Source organism: Lagenorhynchus albirostris, chromosome 4, assembly GCF_949774975.1.
Source record: "Lagenorhynchus albirostris chromosome 4, mLagAlb1.1, whole genome shotgun sequence".
Classification (NCBI taxonomy): domain Eukaryota; kingdom Metazoa; phylum Chordata; class Mammalia; order Artiodactyla; family Delphinidae; genus Lagenorhynchus; species Lagenorhynchus albirostris.
In genome coordinates this window covers 82064803-82079505 of record NC_083098.1, presented here as the reverse complement: position 1 = coordinate 82079505, position 14703 = coordinate 82064803, and the positions used below count along the sequence as shown (strand labels likewise).

The 14703-nt window shown below is 39.7% G+C and overlaps 1 protein-coding gene across 2 annotated transcripts in view; it reads right to left on the bottom strand.

The window, feature by feature from the left end:
• Positions 1–14703, bottom strand: part of ATP8A1 (ATPase phospholipid transporting 8A1) — a 236858-nt gene that overhangs the window by 95202 nt on the left and 126953 nt on the right. For both annotated transcript variants that reach the window (XM_060148261.1, XM_060148260.1), the window contains 2 exons: positions 5545–5683; positions 1576–1640 (listed from right to left, as the gene is read on the bottom strand). In XM_060148261.1, the coding sequence (XP_060004244.1) occupies positions 1576–1640; positions 5545–5683 (204 nt within the window). The remainder of the gene's footprint in view (positions 1–1575; positions 1641–5544; positions 5684–14703) is intronic.

Genomic DNA, 14703 nt, shown 5'->3' with positions numbered 1-14703 from the left:
TGCCACTTACTTTGTAAATAGTTCCTTAAACATCGTGATATTTTCACAGCAAGCTATCTACCTTATTTACATATCTGTTACTTGAATGCACTTTACCTCCCTTATTATTTATAAGCTTCTGGAGGGCTGGCTTTTTTTTTTGCGTGTGTGTGTGTGTGTGTGTGTGTGTGTGTGTGTGTGTGTGTGTTAGGATTAAAGCTTCATTCACAAAAAGCACTTCCCCAATAATGAAAGGCATAAACAACTCTCATAATTGCAAAATCATATATTATTCTTCAGGCTACAAGGTGCTTAAAGATTTCACAAGAAAGGGAAGAGTATCACAAGGATTGTTTTAAGGACAAATAATAAAGAGGTCATCATTTCAGTTTAAAAATCAGAAGCTAAATACTTCTTACATGTAATTTGTTTTATATCCAACTTCAAAACATCTGCCTCTTCATCATCCCTTCTACAGAGCTGGTCTCGGTTTCTCCAACATCCCTAATTATCAGGTTTGCTCTTCTCTGCTCTTTGCGTCACAATGACTGTTTCAAGCGGTTGTATAATCACCTCTCCTGTTCTGTCTTCCACCTTAAATTGCACTCACCTTTCCTTTAAAATATTTACAGGTCATTTGACCTACTTTCTTTTTTTTTTTGTTAACTTTTATTTTACACTATATTCCTAAAAAATCTTTCCCTCTTTTCCAAATATAACTTCATGTGAACACAGCCATGAAAAAAGACATCCTAGGAATTCATATTTCAGCCCAGAAGTTAGGACATTAAAAAAAAAACTTGAGGGGCTTCCCTGGTGGCACAGTGGTTAAGAATCCGTCTGCCAATGCAGGGGACATGGGTTCCAGCTGTGGTCTGGGAAGATCCCACATGCCACAGAACAACTAAGCCCGTGCGCCACAACTACTGAGCCTGTGCTCTAGAGCCCATGAGTCACAACTACTAAGCCCGAGCACCACAACTACTGAAACCCGTGTGCCACAACTATTGAAACCCGTGCCTAGAGCCCGTGCTCTGCAACAAGAGAAGCCACCATAATGAGAAGCCTGCACACTGCAATGAAGAGTAGCCCCCGCTCGCCGCAACTAGAGAAAGCCCTCGTGCAGCAACGAAGACCCAACGCAGCCAAAAAAAAAATGATAAAAAACAAAAAACAACTTGACTATTGGTTATTTGGTGTTGTTCAATAGCTTTCACATTTTTTTAAAAGAAGCAAAATATCAACACTGGAAGCTAAAGCAGACATTAAATGCTTAATATACAAAATACCCAGGCAGATACAAATAAGTTGCAGTCACTCAGCCACCTCCTGACATAATGCTTTTGTAAAGCAGCTTTCTTGTCTCACAACATTAAGCAAATCATTTAGCAATTTCTTTTAGCTGTCATAGATACAAAGCTAGCATCTTTTTACATCAATGGTTCAAAACATTGTACGTTTGTTCTAGCAGAACAATAGTAGTAAGGTATCTTTTAACCTCAGGAAAATATTTCCACAGCTAGCTGAATATAAAATAAAATGCTACAAGATAATTAAGTTATTAAAGGTTTTTTTTAAAAAGATAATCTTACTTACATCAAGAGAGCCTTCATTTATAACAATCATTCCCATGTTCTTCCTCAAAAGTTTGCAGGAGTGTCCTATGTCCAAACAGAGTAAATAGATTGATATAATTAATTTCTCTAGAGAGAAGAGGTGAAGACGTTAACACGATAATACTACAAAATTCTAAATTTTATCTATTTTATTTGATAAAATTAAAATTTTGTCTCTTTTAATAGAAGTGATGGCTGTTTTCTAGGTTTGCAGGAAGTTTAAAAAAGAAATGCTCTTGCTTGCTGTAAGAGGGATAAGATACAAGGACGTTACCTGGAGTGTTAAGGCTGTCTTGATAAACAAATATGGAAGAGATTACAGTAAGGATTCTCAACGCCCTGAAAACTGATAAATGTGTAGGAAATAACCTTCACGATGACCAACACGAAGAGCAGAAGATGGGCCAGTGGTTGTTTTGGGAGAAGGGTTCAGGAGGGTTGTCTGGCTCTCTCTTGGACCATCGATCCCATCACAATCTTCCTGCCCTTGGATTGCATCACATCCTCTCCTCTCCTGCCCTCTCTTGCTTTGCTATACTTGCTGCAGGGCAAAATCACCTGCTGACTAAACCAACTCGGCTCACTCTGCACCTGTCTGCCTACAGCTGAACGTGGCTGGAGAAAAACAGGCAACCTTGTTGGCGGGCCTCACATTTAAAACAATACCATCTACGCTCGCTCCCTTTGTGATCTCATTCCTTCCCAAGGTTTTTTTTTTTTTTCTTTTTTTTTTTTTTAACATCTTTATTGGGGTATAATTACTTTACAATGGTGTGTTAGTTTCTGCTTTATAACAAAGTGAATCAGTTATACATATACATATGTTCCCATATGTCTTCCCTCTTGCGTCTCCCTCCCTCCCACCCTCGCTATCCCACCCCTCCAGGCTGTCACAAAGCACCGAGCCAATATTCCTGTGCCATGCGGCTGCTTCCCACTAGCTATCTACCTTACTACGTTTGTTAGTGTGTATATGTCCATGACTCTCTCTCGCCCCGTCACAGCTCACCCTTCCCCCTCCCCATAACCTCAAGTCCGTTCTCTAGGAGGTCTGCGTCTTTATTCCTGCCTTACCCCTAGGTTCTTCATGACATTTTTTTTTTCTTAAATTCCATATATATGTGTTAGCATACGGTATTTGTCTTTTTCTTTCTGACTTACTTCACTGTGTATGACAGACTCTAGGTCTATCCACCTCATTACAAATAGCTCAATTTCGTTTCTTTTTATGGCTGAGTAATATTCCATTGTATATATGTGCCACATCTTCTTTATCCATTCATCCGATGATGGGCACTTAGGTTGTTTCCATCTCTGGGCAAACACCATCTAAATGTTGACCACTCTAGAACTCATAAATCCCATTCAGACCTCTTTCCTGAACTCTAGACTCTCACATGCCAGTGCCTACTTAATAGCAGACATTTAGGTGTAAAACAGGCATCTCAAACTGAACGTATCCAAAAACCAGGCTCTTAACCTCCCCCCAAAAAACCCGTTTCTCCTTGAGTCTTCCTCATTTGATTAATGGCAACTCCATCCTTCAGTTGCTGCGGCTAAAAGACCTTGAATTTACCCGATTCCTTTCTTTCTTCCATACCCTACATCTAATCTATCAATCAATCCTGTTGGCTCTACCTTCAAAATCCATCCAGAACCCAACCATTTCTCAGCACCTCTACTGTTATTACCTGGGTCCAAGCCACCACCATATCTCATCTGGATTAATTCAATAGCCTCTGGCCTTCCTGCTTCAACACTTGCTTTGCTTTGAGTCTACTCTGTCTAGCAGCCAGACAGAGATTATATATATATATATATAGTTTTTTGGTTTTTTTTTTTTTTACAGGAAAGTCAGATCAAGTGTTTCCTCTGCTCAGTTCAATACCATCCAATGGTTTCCCATCTCACTCAGTATAAAAGCCAAGTCTGGACAACGGTCTGGGAGGCCCATCCAACCTGGGCTCTGCTACACTGCTGACCTCTTCTCCTCCTCTCACACTTTGCATTTCTGTTCTTTCTCTAGAACAGAAGACAGCTCTCCCGAATCATCCAAGTGACATCTTTTCCTCTCTTAGGTCATTCCTGAGATGTTGCCTTCTCAAGAATTCTTGACTTCCTGATTTAAAACTGAATCCCTCTGTGCAATGCCCTATTCTCCCTTCCTTGTTTTATTTTTCTTTAGAGCAATTATTGCCATCGAATATACTACGTGTCCTCATTTACTTTATTGTCTGTTTCCCTGACTAGGATTTGAGCTCTGAGGGCAGAGACTCTGATACGTTTTGTTCCCTGTTCTTAACGGATGCCTGGCACCATAGGCACTATCATCATTTGCTGAATGAATGAATCTTACCTTCCCTTTTCTAGGAACAAGTATGGCCTAAGATTCTAAAGGTTAAATGTTGCTAGAAACCACCACCATACTCTCCTTTCCAGAGGAACTTTCATAATGGCTACAAATCTGGAACCATCTTGAGGATTGCTTATTTTGCCCACATATTACTCTTTACCCACCATGCATTTTTCCTCTATCTGTAGTCATGTTGCTTTATCATATCTGTGTGTTCCAGGTCTCCTGATTCTAAAGCATTCTGTATTCTCACACATCTTCTTTCCGTTTTGTCTCTAACACCAGTGATAATTTTTATAATCAAAATTAACAACTTGTTTGGCCTGTAGGTTTAAACTTCTACTGCTCAGTTTTCTTTTAAAAGTTAAGTTTCCTCTATTAACAACATCAATTTACTATAAATTTATAGCATTTATACTATTTAATATAAATACTACATTTATAAATACAGTATTTATCACAGAATACTGTCATTACTCACACTTCTAAAAGGAGTATTAGTTATATGTTTTTAGATACATGATACTTGATGACTTTCTAAAAATGGTTTCATCTTGTGAATACCGCTGAAATGCTTTCTTTAGTTTTGGGAGAGTTTTACACGTAATTCATAAAATCAATATCATCCAGAGGTTACTGTCAGGGTTCACAGTGTTCAGGCAACAAACTATTACTGAATTGGGGGAAAAAAGCAATATTTTTCTTGCATATTATTGGTACTATAGGCCTCTAACAGCGAATATTAGCTTTCTCCTCTGTTACAGACTGAATTGTGTCCCACCTCCCCATTCATATGTTGAAGCCCTAACTGCCATTGTGAATGCATTTGGAGGTAGGGTCTTTAAGGAGCTACCTACAGTTAACTAAGGTCATAAGGGTGATCCCTAATCCAACAGGACTAGTGTCCTTATAAGAAGAGGAAGAAACACCAGATGCTCTGTGAGAATCCAGAGAGGAAAGGCCAGGCGAGGACACAGAGAGAAGGCGGCCATCTGCAAGCCAGGAGGAGAGGTCTCAGGAGATACCGACCTGCTGACATTTTGATTTGGACTTCCAGCCTCCATGACTGTGAGAAGATAACCTTCTGTTGCTTAAATCATCTAACCTGTGGTATTCTGTTATGGCAGCCTGAGCTGCCTAATACAACCTCCTTCTGCAAAATTGGAATTAACTGTAGGATGAGTGAAAACTAGCAAGAACCTTACTTCCTATCTCAGAAATAACCTTTGGTCACAGAAACAAGTGTCGGTATACAAGCCTGCCATAATCCCCACCTTCAGACTTTGGCAGACAGCAGCAGAATGGTTACCTACATGTGTCCATTATGGATGGGAGGTGGGGCTAGGCAGGGATACAAAGTTGAGACAGGGTGTTACATAGTTGCAAGAGCTGAAGTTTGGCTGTACATACAATCATTGCAAATTTAAAGGGGCACTGGGGCCATAAGTAAATAGACAAGCCCAATGATATTAACAAATATGGAAATCTGAAAATACCAAATCTTTCAAATCTTGAAATATCTCAAATCTATCTTCTAAAATATATCAGAACATGTTAAAAAGCACCATGACTTAAAGTTTAAATTAGGTGAATTACCAATGTTAATGGCAGTTTCCTGCTTGTCTCCTGTAAGGATCCAGATTTTGATGTCTGCTTTCATTAGCGTTTCTATGGTTTCAGGCACTTGATCTTGTAATTTATCCTCGATGGCTGTGGCTCCAAGTAGCTGAAGATTCTGGAGAAAGAGAGTGGCAACATTTTTTAAGATTAAAAAAAAAAAAGTTTAGATTCTTTAAGAATGAAACATTGACGTGTATACATGTTTTAAAATCAGAGACTAAATGATAATTCACGAATTTGTTGTAAATTCCAAATACCCCATTGAGTTTTCTCTCTCAAGGATCCCTAACTTTCATCCAGTACTTTTGCAGGAGACTTAGGCTCCCTGAAGCTACCTGTCTTACCTTACTTCTCCCTAAGGTAAGGAACTGATTCTAAAAACACACACACAAATGTAGAAGGGGGGAATCAAAAACAGTTAAAAAGGAGCAGGCAGCTATTAAGAAAAAATAAAAACAAAAACTATGGAAGATCACCAGTGAAGAAGTAATCCAACTGATCTGTTTGAAAAAGAGTAAGGTTACAGGCGAACACTATTAAATTGTAATTTGATGCAGTGTCAGGAAATGTAGACACAAAATACAATGAGAAAGGATGAAGAAAGGAGCAATAAACAAAGTGATAGCATTAGTCTCTTAAAGAAAGAACAGGGCTGAGTGTTTTTCACATGGTTCCATGTTTGCATAGTGGAAGGTCAGAGACCATTAAAGATCTCTTGCTCCTTAGATGGTATCTTTCATACAAGACTGAACATAACCAAAACACTGTGGAAAGCTGTTCTCATCTCTGACAAAGAAGAAGAATGGTTGCTTCTCTCATCTTCCTAAATGGAGGGAAAAGTGAGAACAATCTCCTGGCTGTTAGGGAAAACTGGCCTGCCAAATGGAAACAGATAATGGTGTTCTCGGTCCTAAATACATAGGAAAGGGCAATAATGGATTAAGATTTAAATCTTTCTTTCCATCATGTGACCAGGCATTGTCACTAGTTGGGTACCCTTCCCAACGGTGTTCTGCAAGCCACAACCGATTCTCAGTCTTACCCATTTTCCCCATAACCTAACCTCCAGAATGAACTACTTCAGCATTTATCTTTCTTCTTCAACTATTTTCTCCCTTCTTGACTTCACTTTTTAATTTACAATATCAGAGAAGGACAGACTAGATATAAGGGAGATTACTGCAAAGGATAGTGTCTGGGTTGATAATAATAAAGAAAGCATTCCACTTTCTATTTTTCCCTTTAAGTCCTATTTACTTTTCATCACAATTCAAGTCTAAAAATAACCCCAAGTCTTGGTAGGCATGGAAAATAAAGTTAAATATATATACAAACACATAAGAGTGAGTGTGTGTAGTTGATGAGTATATTGCTTAGGAATGTTTTTGGCTATAAATAATAGAAAAAAAAATCTGACTGAAAGTGGCTTAAATAAAGACTTCTAACATCACTAGTACTGAAGTGGGTAGCTATGGGTATAAGTCGTTGGCTTGACTATATTTCCACGCATTCTCCAGATCTCTCTCAGTGTCTCAAGGTGGCTGTCGCAGCTATAATTGTAACAGCCACACTGAAGACAAGAAAAAGGTGGTAAAACCAACGGTATCCACCTCTTATTTGAAAAGCACAAGGGTTTCTAAAAGTCCTCAGTGTATTTCCAAATACAGCAACTGGCCCGATGGTGCTCCATGGCCATCCTGAGCTGTTAGTATTTAGCTTTTCCTGCCTCAGTGGAGGGGCAAGGCAGAAGGGCAGTAGGAATAGGTGTTAAATTAGCTGGCCTGCAGTCTCTGCCACAGGGCTTAAATCTAGATGGGCGAGCCTATGCATCAGTGTTAGTATATACACACATGCACGTGTTCACCCGTGTAGGTATGTGTACAGACACACACACATCCACCACGGCCCTGCGTGGTGAAACGTGGCTCATCCTGGAAGTCCAAAAGAAGTTTTCCTTTACTTCTTAAAACAAGTTTTCCCCTCTGCTGTGCTCTGATAGAACTTTGCTCATCTTTACATACTTAATTTATCATATTAAGATTACCTGTTTAAACGTATGACTCTGGTAGTTTTGTTCAAAATTAGGGGTCATGCCTCCAAGCTCCTTGTTTCTTCACAAATGAGGAGACAGGAGCCCAGAGGGGGGCAATGATTTGTCACAGTGACATAACTTGATAGATTACGGAAGGGCAGGGCTTGAACCAAGATCCTCTGTATTGCCCATCGCGTTCTTGTCCCTTTGTGTCTAGGATGGTGCCCAAGATAGTGGTCAACTCCCAGTCTCTGCCCCATAAATGTTGGCTGAAGTAAATTAAGTAGGCATCAGTCTGTGAGGGGCTAGCGTTGATTTCTTTAAGTTCTTTTCTACTTAAGTAATATTAGGTAGAGGAACAAATGCAGCTCCTCCTCTGGTTGTAGGCTGATGTCCCTATTCGGCATGAGGGAGTGAAGGGCCCTTAACCTGGGCATATTCCTCGTAAGAATGCTGGCCTGAGCACTAAGTGCTGACTCAAAGAAGGCCCTGTGAGCCCAGACGTACCACATCAGGTTCCGAGGAGATGCTGAAGAAGAGCTCTGGGGAGTCTTTGGTCCCTGGCTACCTATAAAAAGTGCAATTTTAAGTTGAAAAAAGGAAAAGTAGGGACCAGGTTCTGTTCACCTTTATACTGTATCTCCGGAACACTGATAGTCAGCATTTGGTATATTTGCAGAGTGAGTGAATGACAAAACAAACAAACAAAAAACAAAAACAAAAAAAACCCCAATCCAAATGTTCTAAAGTATTGTTGCAATCTAGACTATTTTCTCTTCAATATATTCCAAATAACTTATGCAGCTATTAGATTCACTTGATGCATGACTTCCTAGTATATAATATATAAGACAGGAAGGCAAATTTCCTTCTTTAAAAAGATATCATTATTTTATTATCTTTAATGGGAAGCAGATTTGAAATCTATCAAAACCTGATGAATAATCATCATCAAGAAGTTCAAGAATGAAAAGGAAGACCAGTTCAGCATCAACTATGCCAACATCACAACTGCTGTAATTTCAACATTGAGACAATGATTCCATCAGTTCTTTCAGCTACTTTTAGGAAATCAGTAGCTAAATCATTCTGGCCCACATGCCAGGGAAGATCAGGATACAGTTGTGTTCAAATGTTAGATATTCCACAGAGAGCATGATAAGATTTTAAACGATCATGAAGATAGTTCAGTAATATAAGCTCTCAAAAATTTTAAACCAAAAAAGTATTTTTTTTTGTAGTATGTTTCACAAAACCCTGGGGTAACTAGATAATGTGAGAGCCAAGATGTGAATACACTAATTAGAAATATATAAACAAGTTTATTTGCCTATTTTCTAGTTCTACTTTAAGGGGATATATGAGCTCAGGAAGTACATGGGTATACACTACTCTGCACAAACCTGATAAAAATAAAATGACTGCATGGGGGAGATCACACTGAAAGCATATTTGAAAGAAGGAAAGCAGCTGGTTTTGCACAGGTAAAAAGGAAACATTTTCCAAACCAGGCAAAGATAATATAAAGTACCAAAAAGGTAGGGCCAGCAAAAAATATGCTGAGAAGTGTTACAAGTAGGTTAACTTGGAGCATGTTGGTGGCTATGATAACAAGAATTTCTGATGAAACATTTCTGAATATTTAGCAAAATTGCAGTGGGTCTACTTTGATGCCTACGAAAGAAAAACTACATTTGAAAGCCTGTTAATTTTCCCTTTATCCTCAGGTACAGCATTTACTAATTTTAGTGGAAGGCTCTGCAGGCTCCTTTCCTTTGGCCCTGGTGTCATTTATTGTGAGATTAGATCTTGAGTGATAGGCTGTTCGGCCTCTGGAAATGAATATCTTTAGCTACACAATGATCATTAGGAAAAAAGATTTGAACTTTGCGTGCTTTTCCTGATCATAACACAAGAGCGTTTAGGCCATAATCAATTTCATCCCAAACATGTATTACCTTACACAGATGGCCACTAATGGTCACAATGGGAATTACATATTCAGCAAGTGTTGAAATGTGATAAAATTCCCATGGCATTTATGGAATTAAAAAAAAAACCCTCCAAAGACTGATTTTACTTTCAAAATGTCACTGTGCCAAAAGTTATAAAGGTTTCAGTTGATGCCTCTTTGATATAATATAGATTTAGTTATCACTGAAAAATCATGAAATAATACTTATTTACCTAGAAAAGTCATCGATAATCTTATCTTCTCTTTTAGATGTTCATAATGTAATGCTTTTAAAAAGGGATATAAGTATAAAATTTCTACCCTAGTGAAGATACAAACGTCATGTAGAGTATTTTAAAACTATGGTAAAATGCATTATGACAGATTTGGAAACTGTGTTTTTTCCCCAATACATTTATATTACATATATTGGGAAATAACGGAACCTTAAAATGACCTATTTCCATATAAGCAAATATTGTGTCAGGGCTTAGATTATTTCGTATTTTTTAAAAGTTTAAGATATGTTCCTAAATGAGGAAAAGCATAGTTATCAAACTCATATCAACTTGGGCTTCAGACGATAACATGGACTATCGGGCAGAAGTTTCTTTGAAGACAAATAAAAGGAATAATACTGGTAAATAAAGTTTTATCACTGGAGTAAATATGAATAAATAGTAGTAACATTTGGGAACCTTTGTTACAACATAAAATAAGATTGTGACTAGGCAGATGAAGAAACATTTCCTTAGCACAGAAATACCAGATACTGCTACGTGCTTTACACTGATTCATTCAGTTAATAGCTTCGGGGAGGTTGAATAAATTATGTCAGGTCAAACTGGGGTACAGCTGAGCTACGATGGTAGAAACAACACACCAAGAATCAATACACACCCCAAGGCAGCGAATGGAAAGTAAAACTGAGATTAAATGAAAGTTAGAATTTTATGTAAATCATCAGGTTTTTAAACATTTGTCTCTGTTGTTCAGTTTTTGGTAATACTCTGTTTCTGTGAATGGGTTTCAGCCTCAGTCCTGAGGTGTTCCTGCCAGGGGTATCTGTTTCCTGTTTCCACCTGCAGGCCCCAGACTCACATTTTGGGACTGGTTTCCTTTCACACACACACGTGTGTCTGCATTCATTCCCTCACACACACACCGAGCAGGTAGTTCTGGGCAAGATGGTGGGACACAACCATAGTCCCTTCCTTCCTCGAATCTGTACTTCAGAATCCATTCTTTGGATTCTCCCTTCCTTGTTTTCTGACTGTGCCCCCCTGCCTTGTGTTGGTACCTGTTTCTCCTAGACCCTGCTGCCTGGCCGTCATCAAGCCCCAAGTAATTAGCCACAGGAGCAGAAATGGAGAGCAGCGGTCTTCAGATTTACCTGAGGGGCTTATTAAACACAGATCAGTGGGCCCTACCCGCAGAATTTCTCACTGAGTAGGTCTGAGATGAGGCCTGGAAATGTACACTGGTGACAATGCTGCTGGTTTGAGGACCTAATTGCTTGTCTCCAGCAAGGTTGACAAACTTCTTCTGTAAAGAGACAGATGGTAAATATTTTAGGGTTTGAGGGTCGTACATTCTGTGCTGCAACGACTCAATGCTGTCACTGTAGTGTGAAAATGGCCAAAGACAATTTGTAAACAAATGGATGGAGCTGTGTTCCAATAAAACTTTATTTACAAAAATAGGCAGTGGGTGAATGTGGTTCTTGCGCTGGAGTTTGCAGACCCCTGATGCATAATACTGGTGAGCAGCGCATCTCTGCACTGGCCTCCATCCTGACTGATTGCTCTTGATACTTCCTGGGTCAGCTCTGACCCTTCTTTCTTAGCCTGGCCTTAGGTCCTCTGGTCCCAGTTCTCTCTCCTCTCCTTGCAATCCCAAACTATAGACAGAGCCTCTCAACTGTAATATATGATTACCATCAGAGAAAAACAGTACTCTCCCTAAATAATCAATTTACTATATGCTATATACTATCTTAGAAGTAAACACAAAATTTTCTGTGAGTACAAAAGATAAAAACAGGAAATAAGTATTTTCTTAGTTTGGGTGGCTCAAAAAAACCATCCAACACGAGTTAACATTTGACCTAAAATCCTAAACGAAAAATTAAGAATTAGCCAGGCACTTGGGGAGAGGTGGGGAGGGATGGGGAAGAAATCCCAAACAGAAGAAATCGCATGTTGCAAAGACAGAGGTATGCAAATGCACATTGTGTTTGAGAAGCTGCCATTTAGTCAATATGGAACCGATAAATGAAGCGAGGTGTGTGGTGATTTAAATAATGCTAATTTAATAGGGTTGTTCTGAGGATGAAATTGGATCAGTCATCTCAAACTCTGAGTAGTAAGTTAGGAAGACGATAAGCCTGAAAAACCGGTAGGGAATGGAAATCAAAGGGGCTATTTTTTATGTTTGGGATTCCAAAGGCAAAGGGCATCTGGGGAAGAATTGTCGAAGGGGAGGGACAGGATCAGAGTTACACTCAGAGAGTTCACCGGTGGCCAACTGGGGATGGATGGGGAAGAATGGAGGTTGCCAGACCAGTTGGAAGACTGTGGCAGTCATCATAGTCTTTAGCTTTAAGATACGGTACCTCTGGAATACGGAGGCCCTGGTGGCCATGGGATTCTCAGAACCATTCTACAACGCTGGCTCTCAAAGATCACCGGCTTCTCTCTGGTCTGCATTCCACTGGGCATCATTCACTCTTGTGCTTCTCTTCTCAACATCTCTTTGCACACGACAAAGGGGTTTTATTTAACAGAAGAGACTCTCATACCTCTGTCCTTTCAGTTTAAGCTGAGCTAGAGTACATGAAGACTAACAGCGTTAAATCACTGGCATGGCTCATTAGCCTGCTTCTGGAGAAATCAGGCAACCAAGGCCAAGAAGGAGGTTTGGTGCTTTTTGAACCACAGAAATCATATTTGAATTGTCACAGAGCCAAGGGCTTGCCAAATAAGGTCAGAATTCACACACCCAGCTGAAAAGAATCAGGATTTGAGAGGCGACTGGGTGTAGCCTGCAAAAACAACACATCCATCTTATCGGAGTGAGAAGAGAGCAAAACCCAGTGTGGAAAGTCTACCTCAAAGCGTTCATAATTAGGGATCAATCAGCCAGAAAGGAGAAGCGTGAGATCAGAGATCTAAGGGAACATTAAGTACTTTCACTAAGAAGACTCTAAAGACGAGTTGAGGGAAAATCATGAAAAACATATTCCCACCTTCATTTTTTTTTTTTTTTTTTTTTTTGCGGTATGCGGGCCTCTCACTGTCGTGGCCTCTCCCGTTGCGGAGCACAGGCTCCAGACGTGCAGGCTCAGCGGCCGTGGCTCACGGGCCCAGCCGCTCCGCAGCATGGGGGATCTTCCCGGACCAGGGCACGAACCCGCATCCCCTGCATCGGCAGGCGGACTCCCAACCACTGCGCCACCAGGGAAGCCCCCCACCTTCATTTTTAAGGAGGATAGAGTACATTACATTACACAGAGTGCACACAGCCTGCCTCATTTCCTACGCAGACGGGTCCGGAATACCATGCCTCCCCACCCCAAGGGCTGATCTCATGATGACTCAACTACACACGTGGTTACATTTTACTTTCCAAGTCACCAACGTTTTACATACATTCTTGCTTTCTTTTAAACCGTCCTGGCAGAATAACATACGGATTAGGAACTTGAGATCTGGAATTAAGACAGAACTGGGATTTGAATCCCTGCTCTGCCAACTACTGGCTATGTGTCCTTCAGCAAATAACTTTTAAGAATTTCTACATCAGCAAGATAAGGCTAATAATATGGCTGTACTAGAGTTGTTTTGAGGATGAAAATAGATTGTTTATCTTAACCTTTTTTTTTTTTTGAGTACAGGTAGGAAAAGATGTTGAGTACTTACCTAAGACTACGTATGTCTATATCTTTTGTATATCCGATTTGCTTTGTTAATGTTAATAAATTATATACATTGCAAAATGCAACAACAAATTGTAAAAAAAAGATGAGTAAAACATAAATAGAAACAGAAGTTATAACATTTTCTTGCTTACCCCAATGGTTCATTTTGTGTACCCCACGTTAGAGGCCCCTGGAACTAACTAATCAAGTTAAGGAGCAGAGGACTTGAAGCTTAGTAGAGGCTCAAAAACTGGCAGGTCTTAGTCGATAAGCTGACAGACTGCAAATGTTCTTAAGCAAACAGTAAAACAGGAAACTACTGGAATTTGAAACCACAAAATCACCAGTACATCATGTAAATTTTCATCTAGTACGTTTCAGTTTTTAGTACAAATGAAAGTGATATTGGCAGCTACTAAGAATAGAAACGGGTGGTTTTATCTGAAAAAGTATTCAGTTCGAATACAGAAATGACTGTGAATTTGGCAGTCATAAATGTTCAGGAAAAGTTCTGTTTTTCATTAACTTTTCTATTTCTCTAGGAATCCTCTACACCACTCCCCACCATATGTTGGGAAGGGTGCTGGACTGCTGTTAGTTACCCCCGAGTGTAGTGGTCAGTCTGTATTATGCCACATCAAGGCAGTCTTCTCAAAAATCCCAGAAATGTCAACCATATTTTGGGGAGGAACCAAGGAGATAAAATAAAAAAAAAGATCACTAACTACCTCACTGTCCTATCTCGGTGCCTATCGCGGAGCCCAGGGTGCTCAGCCCTGTCTGCAATGACATTTTCCAGTGTTTAAGTTTACTGCCTATCTCCCTGCACTGAAATGAAGACAGGGATTTTTCCATCCTTTCCCCCTCCTGTGCCCCCAGAGTCCACAACAGAGCCTGACAAGTGCTGAGGCATTTGTTGTTGAATCTTTGCGACCAAGTGTGTCCCACATTCATCTGTTAAATAAGTAGGAAGACAGGTTTGTAAAAAAATGACGGAGTCTAAATTTCTAACGAATGCATCCTTTAAAATCCTTAGCTACCTTTTCTAACACATCCCTAAAGTATCCTTAGTGACAACGCATTTGAAACCAACATCCTCAAATGTGCAGAAAGCATGAACTATGTGGGTAACAGAAGGCAGGCTTTCGTTAAGCAAGCACTTACTAAGTGAATTTAGCCTTTGAATTAATTATTTAATTGACTCATTCATTTATTCATAAAATACTTATT